At 33.9% G+C, this 11,924-nt stretch overlaps 1 protein-coding gene across 1 annotated transcript; it reads left to right on the forward strand.

Moving 5' to 3' along the window:
- The first annotated feature begins 6,364 nt into the window (after positions 1-6,364).
- Positions 6,365-6,831, forward strand: LOC116199458. Its single transcript, XM_031529804.1, has 2 exons — positions 6,365-6,607; positions 6,697-6,831. Exons 1-2 carry the CDS (start codon positions 6,365-6,367, stop codon positions 6,829-6,831), a joined length of 378 nt encoding a protein of 125 aa, XP_031385664.1.
- Positions 6,832-11,924: the final 5,093 nt, after the last annotated feature.

Here is an 11,924-nt window from a genome sequence, read left to right on the forward strand (position 1 = left end):
GCTTCGTCTCTAGTTCTACATTATTTCCTTAGGACTATCTACTTATTGATTAGTAAAGTAGGTCTTAGTTGTCCATCTTGACTGGATATGATAATTTTTAATTTTATTTAAGATCGATATCCACAAAATAAAATTCTTGTAGTATCCCTCCTAATATTTCTTGTCTAAATAATATCTCAAATGCAAATTTATCTACAGATAATTCTCATCGTATATGTATTTATTTATTCATATGGCAATAGTATAAATCGGGTAACGATATGATATTTCAACCAAGAACTATCGAATTTCACCTTGGATGACCTGTAGTATCCAAATGATATATTGTTTTTCACCATCGAGTCTAAAATATTAGGATCAAATTTAGTTCGGTTGTCATATATTTTAAATATTGAGGTAGCAAAACTTGAATTAACCGTAAATTTTTTGCATCTTTAATATATATATCATACTGATTGACAACGAATAACGGTATAAGAGCAAAGGCATTTATTTCTTTTACGGGCCATTTCTATAAAACATTTATTTAAAAAATTCTGTTCTTGATATTTGTTCATCACTTTTCCAGTTGTTTTCTTGCAATATTTATTTCAATAAATAAAACTATAATATGTGAAGTAGCCATATACGTAGATGGAGAAAAATAGTTTTTCCGCGTGCAATGCACGCGATTTTCAATTAGTATATAATCCAAAAGGAGTATATTTTGTACATATGAAAAAGGAATCAATGTATATATATGTAAAGATCATAAGGTTACAATAATGAAATCAAAATATATGCATATATATAATACAAACAAAATATATTGTTATATATGCCAAGGAATTAACATATACATATAATCTATATTAACTATAACTACTCAACTAAAACCTTATGAATAAAATCTTCAACGGAAAGAATGAAAAGAAATATTAAGGGAAAAGAAAACAATATTATAATTAAGAAGACATTTTGGAATTGAAGCCTTAATAAATAAGAGAAAATATAAAAAAAATCGATTAGTCATTCGTATATTCAGAAATCAACATCCTACTTCTAAAAGCTCCATATGCATATAAGGATAAAAAGAAAATTCATAAAACAAAAAAACTATAAAATAATAAGAATCATCATCATATGTATAACTACTCAACTCAAAGTTTATGGAAAAATCTTCAGCGGAAAAAAATGAAAAAGAAATATTAAGGGCAAATAAACCAAAAGAGTATTACAATTGAGAAGCCAATTTGGATTTGAATTAAAGATCCTATTGAAAAGTCAAAGTTAATGTTATAGGATCAGTTTCAAATATTAAAAAAAATCAACAAAGTGAAAGTTAAAAAAAAAAAATTGGAGACTCTCACATGTAATTCTTTGTGAAAAATCATAACAAATGGTCAGAAAGAAAGAACAAATCTAAGAAAAATGAGGGGAAGTCTTCTTCATTAGGATATATTGGAAGTCTTATTTATGATTATTTCAATAAGAACATGACGACTTAAAATATATATTTATGTATTATAAGCAATGAAATCATAATTGAGAATATAATATGTACTAACATAAAATGAAATAATATCATAAGTAATCGTAAATGTAATCCCATGATTTATTTCCCAAACAATATATACTTATTACTAGCATCTTTATGTAAAAAAGGAAATATATTTATAAATTTTCTTTTGGGAAGCCTTACATATGGGTATATGGATATATACAAATATAAAATTTACATAATTAAACGGATAAAAAATATATTATGAATATATACTATTTTTATATTATAAAAGAATATAAAAATTTTCTTATTAAATAAAAGAATGACGTGGCATCGCGAGAGAGCTTCTTTTTTATTTTGATGATATGACTGTATGAATTCAGCTTGGGATTTTATTTTGTATACGTGTTATATATATATATATATAGATGCTAAATATATTTAGTGTTCATGTCTTATATAATTATTGCGTTCATCCATATTGCAAGAAAGTTTGAATTCGCCGAGAGCCGAGACCTCCAATAAGACCCTCCAAAGCCATCCAATCATTAATTAATTAAGAGAATCACTCCTCAATTTTTTTAATTCAATAAATGACAATAGTAAGGCGTTATGTATCTTCATAATTACTCATCGAAACGTGATTCCGTATATTATCATTAATCATTGCAAGTCCTAATTTGTGTATACATATAACCAAGTTACATTTCTTTTAGGAAAGACCCATCCGAAAAATCAAAAGTCAAAGGAGCCATGGGATCAATGAATAGATTTTGCTCTCTGATGATATTCCTCGTCGTCAGCGCTGCACTATCGACTCTCAAACCTGTGGCTGCACAAGTCGACTTCATGAGATGTGCAACTGGAATAATTGACAAAGAATGTGCACATTTCTTACGGAGAAGGGTGGCTTATAATACGGGGCTTCCACCACCTGACGACTGCTGCTGCACTGCGCTTGTCGAGATTGGGAAGCCCTGCCACGATGCGTTCACGCATGTATGGCCTTCTTTGACATTTCTCTATTTCCCTTTGATTACAAACCGGTGAAATTAGTTTCAGTAAAATAATTGTCTTTTTCTAAGCAGTTTAAGCTTAAGAAGCACGACTACGTGGGGACCAAAGCGGATTTGCTTCGGCGGAGCGATGAAGTATGGAATGAGTGTGTTAACGTTGTGAAGTTCGTCTTCCCTCCAGCGGAGGCTCCTGATCATTTTTATTGATCGTATGATTCACTCAGAATGAAATCTTCCACCTAGAGGGAGTACGACATATACATGGATCGCCTCATGACAGTCGTTTTCTAATTCCTTCAAGTGATCCATAACTTTGTAGTCCTTGAGGGTTGTAACTGCTTATTGGATGATAAATTAGATTGGAAAAGTATAGTCAAACCCCGATCTATAAGAAGTTTCATTGATATATATGCATCAGATCGTTTTGTCACTGCGGATTGCTTTCACTCATTATAACTTAATTTGTAAGTTATTATGTGTGATAATATTGAGCCAAAATGGGACGATATTGTATTTGTCGATTAGGCTCGAGTGCTCTTTCATCGTGGCCTGCAAATCCTTAAGGAGACATGATTCAGAATAGGCTATATAACGAGAATCGAGATTAAGAATGCCAGAAATGGAAATCAGAATGCTACCCGTCCACGCTAACCTGTGGAGGTTAACGTTTGTTGCACCTTAGGATTTTCAAAAAAGAAAAAGAGAAAGGAACTTATGTCTTCTCCGCGATGGAAATTCTCTATGTTGAAATGCGAGAGGGCAACAAAGAGATTTTATTTTACTGAGTTCGGTTGAAGAATAATATTATATCGAAAATTAAGTGTCCCACATCGGAAAATAAAAAAGAAAACTTGGAAATATGAAAGGAGGCGTTGAAAAGCATTGGATAAATGCCTGACTATTTGTAGGTTCGTTGCAGATTTAGCAAAATAGATAGATAACTGCTTTTTAATCATATCAGATTTTATTTAGTTTTGAATTTTTTTTTTGTTCATTAGACGAGGCCGAAGCCTAGAAATTAAAAGAAATAGTTTTGAAAATCTTCGCTAATTGACTTTTGATATCGCATTCTAACCTATTTTAGCTTACCGTTTTCTTATGCAAGATTTTGCTTGTTGAAGATAATTCAATTGAATCAATACGATTGGTGAATCAATGTAAATGAATTTGGATGGTCGCAATATAGCCACCTTGTCAGATAGCTAATAATGTACGTTAGATAGCCAGCCTCGACCACTAGACCTTGTTCAAAATATCATCGATACAGGTTAGCTGGAGGCCAGCAAGAGAAACATGTTAGGGTCTATATATTTGTCGAGGTTCGACCCACGGTAAATCATGTCTTACTGGTGATAGGTCGACCCTGACGAATTATAACATTGAGCTAGCGACCGCGACCCCTGGAAAAACCCCCTTTTTGCTAGGCGGCGTCTAGAACCCCTTTATTTCATAGTACATTATCAGTAATGCACGAGAAATTCTGACCCTTACTGAAACCTATAATTTTCTTTTTCCGGATTCTTTAAGTGAGGGAAAAGGAAAAAAATTTCTTCATTCCTCAACAAGCCTTTATTTTTCAACCATTAGCACGGCTAGAAATTATTTCGGAACACTTCTAGTTACAAAATAATGAACCAGAATGACTTAAAACATTTATCATATCCATCACATATAAGTAAAATGTCTTATAAGATACCTCCAAAAAACGCCGCGCCCGTGTTATTACTTGCGACAATTTTTAGAAAAGAAAAAGAAGAATGATCAGAAGGAGATTATGCTTATATACTATGTTGATAATTTTTCTATTTGATAATTTTGGAGGAGATTATGCACGAAGTTAAGTTGGGAGGTATTTTCTCTGAGAAAGGAGAGAGCACTTAGGCCATTTGTGTAATCGTCAAGATAAAAGGTGCGATGGAATTCCGATTATCATGTGTTTCGACAATCCACGATATAAATTGGGTTAGAAATTAAGCTTGATATTATTATCTAATCCTGGTCAGCGGTGGGTTAAAAGTGGACTGAGATTTATCCTTTTTTTAATCTAAAATGACATTAATGCCCTAATTATGTTCCAAATTTTCCAGATCTACCATAGGAATGGAAAGGGCACAATGGTGCTCAATATCGGCCACCACCACCCCAATGAGGTCACCTATGACCTCTACAAGGCAATTGTGGTCGATGTGCGGCGACCACCGCTGCGGATTCCTTGAGCCCCTCCCTCTCTCTCATTGAAGAAATAGATAAAAGGAAACGCACGGTGGTGGCCCAACACCAGCCACCATCATTCCAAGCAAGGTTGCCATTGACCTTGAGGCTACAAGCGAGGGAAAGAGGGGCTCGCGATTCCGAGGCAGTGGCTGCCCAATGCCTGCCACCACTGTCATGTCGAGGTCAACGATGACCTTGTCGAGGCGGTGGTCGCCGTCGTCGGGCAACTACCGCCCTTTCTCCTCTAGCTTTGACTGTTCTTCGACTATTAAGATTTTCTCTTTTAAAATTCGAAGTTATTTTATTTAAATTTTTTAAAAAATATTAACTATTGGACATGTAAGTCATTTCACATTCTTTTCCCAATCCGAAACCATGAAATAGACCAAACATATATATTTTAGGATTGCTTTGTTTGGTTTGTTAGTGTGATTTTAAAATCACATTTCGACTTAATTCTACCAACAATAAAACAAAATAACTCATACAAAGTTAAAGGGTGAGCCTCATATATAACCATTTATATAATTCTTTTTTAAAATCAAAATCTGATTTTAAAATGTTACTTACAAACCAAACGTAGCATGAATATTTACGGAATTCAAAATCCCCATCTAACTCTCATTCCTAAGTCGTTGATCAAACATGGCAACTGAGAAATTGAGAGTGAGGGTGAGAGTGTGAGAGAAAAGTTATATTGTTTTGATAATTTGCTTTTTTTTTTTTCTGTTTGATAAATTTGGAGAGAGATTATGGGATAGTTGAGAGCTGAGATTTTTTTTGGTGATAAGAAAGGTTCATGAGTATTATACAAGGATAAGAAATAAAGGACACATAATTTTTATTGATGAGTACCGAGCCATAAGACCTTTTGATTTTAAGTCGGTGCCTTATACAATTGTACTAGGACTCCTCCCTCCGAGGGGAGAATCATTATGGGTATGTTTGATTTTTTAAAAAATTTTCAACTCTACTTAACTCAACTCCATTTATCTTCAATTCAACAATACAATAATTACTTTTTTTTATTTTTTAACAATTCAATTCAATTTTTAATAGTAAATTTTCTCATCTGTTCATTATTTTTTTCACAATTCAACAACATAATCATTACTTTCTCTCAACTATTCATTACTTTTTCACACTTTTTCTCATAATTCAATAATACAATCATTACAAACCAATTAAAATCAAAACTCAACTCAATTCAAAAACCAAACACATTCTTAATATGTGAAGGAAGATTGAACACGTAAGTGCATTGAGAGTGAGGGTGAGAGAAAAGTGGCAAGAAGAGGACGGAATATTAAGTGAAATGAATTTTACACCCTAATCGAGACTAAACCACTTGAGTGTTGGATTAAGTTCAATACATAAGATTTCTGATGCACCCTCTCGCGTATCGCTGCTATAATATGATTAATTTAGCAAACCTTCCAATTATTAATTAAGAGAACCACTTCTCAATTTATTTATTTTTACATTTAATTAATGACAAAAGTAAGACGTTATGTATATTCATCATTACTCATCAAAACATGATTCCAAATATTATCTTTAATCATTGCAAGTACTAATTCGTGTATATATATACCGGCAAGTTACATTACTTTGAGGAGACTCATACAACATATCAAAAGTGAGAGGAGCCATGGGATCAATGAATAGGTTTTGCTCTCTAATGATACTCCTCGTCATCAGCGCTGCACTATTGACTCTCAAACCTGTGGCTGCACAAGTCGACTTCATGAGATGTGCAACTGGAATAATTGACAAAGAATGTGCACATTTCTTACGGAGAAGGGTGGCTTATAATACGGGGCTTCCACCACCCGACGAGTGCTGCATCGCACTTGTCGAGATCGGGAAGCCTTGCCATGATGCTTTCACACAGGTAAGTCATTTTTTCACATTTCTCTATTTCCCTTTGATTACAAACCGGTGAAATTAGTTTCAGTAAAATGATTGTCTTTTTTTAAGCAGTTTAAACTTAAGAAACACGACTACGTGGGGACCAAAGCGGATTTGCTTCGGCGAAGCGATGAAGTTTGGAATGAGTGTGTTAATGTTGTGAAATTCGTCTTCCCTCCTGCGGAGGCTCCTGATCATTTTTACTGATCGTATGATCCAATCGGAATGAAATCTTCCACCTAGAGGGAGGACGACATGCATGGAGCGCGTGACGACAATAGTTTTCTAATTATTTCAATTTGCAGTCCTTGAGAGTTGTAACTGCTTGTTGGATGATGAATTACATTGGAAAAGTATAGCCAAACTCCAAGAATAATAAGTTTCATAGATACGTACGCATCAGATCGTTCTGTCATTGCTGATTGCCTTCACTCATTATTATTTTAATTTGGAAATTATTATGTATGATACTATTGAGCCAAAACGAGGTGATAATGTATCTTCGGTAAGGCTCAAGTACTCTTTCTGTCAAATTATGGTCTGGAAAACCGAAACTGGCATGAATCAGAAGAGGCCAGATAACGAGAATTGAAATTAAGAATGCCCGAAATGGAAATTAGAATGCTACCTGTGGAACTTACATCATGCCCAACAAATCCTACGTTGGTTGTGCAAAGGGGAATTTATATATAAGGCCCAATGACATCATAAACAACTAGTATTTTTGGGATACGAACCGTGGTCCTTACAAGTTAACATTCGTAACTTGGAATTTCAAATCTGAGATTGTTTTGTAGCTGAGTGAAGAAATAAGAAAATGGAACTTTTGTCTTCTCTGTGATAGATATTCCTAATGTTTATATGCGAAAGTGTAACAAAGAGATTCGTGATTGTTTTGGTTGGGGAAATATATTCTGTTGAGTTTAGTTGAAGAATAATATATATTGAAGGATTGGTCCTCCCATGTCCGAAAGTACAAAAAAAAAATCTTAATAAAATATGAAAGGAGAAGATTTCACCAGTTATTGGGTTAAGTTTCTGGGTTAGATAAGTGCCTAACTATTTGTAGGTTAGTCGCTAATTTTGCAAAATAAATTTACTGTTTATTAAGCACACCAGATTTTTTTTTTTTAGATCTAGAAATCTTTACTAATTGACTTTTGATATCGCTTTGCGATTCATTTTAGCTTTCCGTTTTCCTATGCAATATTTGCTTGTTCAGGATAATTCTGTTGAATCAATGCGATTGGTCAGTCTAGGTAAATGTATTTGTATGGTCGCAATATAGCCAACCCCCTCATATAGCAAGCCAGCAATGTACTTAATATTTTCGATCTGCCCCATGATTATCCTTAAGTCCAACGGATCTAACTAATGTACTTAGAGGCACGTCGAACCACTCAGGGGTAAAGTGCCCCCAATCAATGGATTTTTTTTTAAGTGTCCTTCATTAGATAGTGTTTTTCAAGCTGACTCAAATAAGATGGCAACTAACCTGGCCGACCCATCGGGCAAATGATCTCGTTGTTATACTCAGACCTGTTATTTCTAGAAAATATTTTTTCTTAAAGTTTTTATCTAGAAAATTTAGATGAAGTTTGGTATTTTGAAAATACTATACAAATTAGAATATATGCAATTTTTCCTTTTCAAATTTTGGGCCGCAAAGCGTTCCACTTCCAGATGCTTCATTTTTCTAATTTTTCAATTTTTATTTCCACTTTTTGTGTGGTGTTTTTAAACCCGGCAAGGTATCGAGTAACCCGGTTAATCAATTGGGTAATTTCGGATCACTTATTCCTTAAAAAAGTATCTTACTATTCTCTAGAGAAATTCTTATTTATTCGGGGTTTTTACCTAAAATGGCTCATGGTTTGTCCGTTTTGTCAAATCTATCATATACTTTTTTTTTGTCAAATCTATCACATGGTTTACTTTTTGCATCAAATTTATCTCGGCGTTATCTTTTCCGTCGACATCTAATGGCCGTGCTGAAGTAGCATGTGGAGAGATAGTGGGCCACACTTGCCACGTAGGCACCATGTCAGTACGGCCGTTAGATGTCGATGGAAAAGATAACGCCGAGATAGATTTGATGCAAAAAGTAAATCATGTGATAGATTTGACAAAAAAAAGCATAGGATAAATTTGACAAAACGGACAAACCATGAGCCATTTTAGGTAAATACCTCTATTTATTCCATATACAAGAGTTTCCTACTTCTTTCATTTTTATGATTACTATATACTAATAATGTCACACCATCAGAAGGTTGCCTGTCCGGTCCACGTCGAATTCAACTCCCACTTTTAGTTTTCGAAAAATAATAATGATAATAATCTTGTGATCTATGGATGCAAACCTCTAACGTTCCCAATTAAACATAACGTCACATTTTTCATCTCTATCGTATACAAGATTTTTTTTTTTCTGTTTTTTAATCGATTACTATAAGATTTCACTCTATGCATTTTTACTTTATCCTCTATATCCATTTCATCTTTTTTTAAAGAGTTAAACATAAAACCTATACTTTATTTTCTATAAAAGTAACAATTACAGTATTACTTATTTTTCATTCTCAGAGTTTTCTCCTCTATGTTATATCTTTCTATTAATTGTACACATTATTTTTTGTTATAAGTAATATCTTTCTCACTCTATAAACATAAAAAGACACAATTATGAAAATAGATTCCATGTTTAATTTCTTATTCATAAATTTATAAAATGCAAACATTTTTATTTTCTTAAACTATATCATGTTATTCTTTATTTAATATTATTGTAGACTTTCAAACCTTACATATTCGTGCATGCTTTTTAAGAATAAAACTATAGGTTTTATACTCAAGAGTCAACCCTTATTTAGCATATTTAAAGCAATAAATATGTCTATTGTTGAGTTTAAATTAAAACTCACTTTGAAAAATCAAGAAGAAAGACGTGGGCATATAAAAGGAATGAGTTTCACCAACTATAAACATTAAAATTGTAGAATTGAATCTGTGTTTATAATAAGTTTTATTCCTCTTTATTAAATTTTCATTGGGCTTATATAGACCTGGGTTTATATGCACTTAAAAATTCAAACTGGTAAGTGGTGGTATCAAAGTCTCATATAAATTCATAAATATTCTTTTATTTTTCTATGTGGTATTATAATTCCTAACACCCGTCCTCACGTGTAACGTGTGGTCTATTTCTGCCTACACGTTGTTACATGCCCTTAAATATCCGCCCCCAACAACTGACCTCGAGCCGGGCTCATCTTCTTTGCTCGAGTGAGGGGGACTAATACGAGGCGCTCTCTTGGCTGCTCTCGATATTGGGTCGGCGTAGTGTGAGCCCACGTGAGCATGCGGAAGTGGAACCCGCTCTGATACCGTATTAAATTTCAATTTGGCTTATACAGGCTTGGGTCCATTTCCATTTAAAAATTCAAACTAATAAGTGGTGGTATCCAAGTCTCATACAAACCCATGGATATTCATTCATTTTTCTAATGTGGGATTAACATCCTCAACACCCGCCCTCACATGCAACGTGTAGTCTATTTTTGCCTACACGTTGTCACGTGTCCTTAGATACTCGCCCTCGACTACTGACCTTGAGTCAGGCTTCTCTTTCCTACTCGGGCGAGGGGGGACTAGCCACGAGGCGCTCTTTTTTGCTACACTCGGGCATACTGGGCTTGGCGCGGTGTGAGTTCCCACACGGGCTCGCGGAAATTTAACCCGCTTTGATACCATGTAAAAATTCTCACTTAGGCCTATACAAACTTGAGCCCATCTGCAACCCAAAAGTTTAAACTGATGGTTACAGGACCCAAGTTTCATATAAGCTTGTGGTTTCTTTCTCAATTTTTCCATGTGTGATAACATATCTCAACACCCGCCCTCACGCGGCAATATGTGGTTCAACACGTGTCACGTGCCCTTAAACACCCATCCTTAACAACTGACAATGAGACAGACATCCTCTTCTGTGCTCGTGCAAGAGGGGACAAATATCAAACTAGTCTCGAGCTCCACACTCGGGCCTAACTAGAGGTGTACTTTTAGCTACCTCGGAACTAGATCAGGCCACTCTTTGGCCCAATTAACATGAGGCGCACTCTTGACTACCTCGAAACTAAATATGCGTGGATATCAACTGAATTGACATGATAAATTATACTAAATTTTAATAGATCGAAAAATCCTAAGCTCGAGTTTAGTGTTAAAGGAAATTCAGTAAAAAATAATTATCAAATAATGATTATGACGTTAATATATCTAGAAAGTTTTAGAAATTTGAATGAGTCTATATAAAAGGAACATATTTAAAAAATATATACAATTATACATATAATTTCGTATCCTTATGCTAGAGTACACAAAGAAAGTAGAGATTGTCGAGATATGTAGATGTTTAGATTTTATAAATAGAATTGCTGCGTCATCTAGTATGTAAAATTATTGTAGCTATATATAAAATATAGACCGGTAAAGAAGAGCAGTCATCGTATGAAAAAATCATACCACCATGTTATATTTTGAAGGTTTTTTTTTTATATATTTGATTTTTTCTATTATTTGAGTTTATATAATAAGATTAATTGAAGATAACAATGATAGTTATATTATAATAAGGAATTTATTCTTTATGAATTCATGAACACTCCAAACCCATTATCTTATGATATTATTATTGTTAAGAAATAAAAGAAATAAGAAATATTACTTTCTCGATATCGCATATATTTTTTTTAAAATTATTTAAGGCAGTTTTTGCACCGGGCAAAACGCGGGCGTAAGTATAAGAGATTGTTTTAGGATGTGACCGTGAAATTTTTCAATTTAATTCGTTCATCTTCTCGTAATTTCACCTCGCTATGGTGGTCATTCGACGAACTCTTCTAATAATATGTAACAGTCGCGCGATAATCTACAAAATTCGTTTCAATTGCTATTATTATGAATCAATCATGATGGGGAAACTAACAAGTAAGTTATTAACATATTAATTACTCCTCAAATCCGCTGGATATTCATTCCATCATCAATCATTTAGAGGCTTTCTTCATTAACGATATACAAAGATGTGTATATATACACACACATATAATTCTATTAGATAAATTAACGAGAGCTTCAAGCAACAATGGCAAAGAAGGACAATCTCCTCTCAGCAATCGTCACGTTGCTGATAATATGTGGGGCAATTTTCGTCGAGGCAAAGCCGATCCCTCCACCTTGGGTAGGGAAACATCTACCTCCCGAACCAGTGAAGGGCCTTTGGAAGTTCTTGAGGCAGT

This window comes from Punica granatum, chromosome 3, assembly GCF_007655135.1.
Source record: "Punica granatum isolate Tunisia-2019 chromosome 3, ASM765513v2, whole genome shotgun sequence".
Classification (NCBI taxonomy): Eukaryota; Viridiplantae; Streptophyta; class Magnoliopsida; order Myrtales; family Lythraceae; genus Punica; species Punica granatum.

Bases quoted from the DNA above. Each gene is read 5' to 3' on its own strand.
- LOC116199458 (XM_031529804.1), top strand. From the start codon at position 6,365: ATGGGATCAATGAATAGGTTTTGCTCTCTAATGATACTCCTCGTCATC. The intron at 6,608-6,696 runs GTAAGTCATTTT...TTTTTTAAGCAG, and splicing joins GCCATGATGCTTTCACACAG to TTTAAACTTAAGAAACACGA.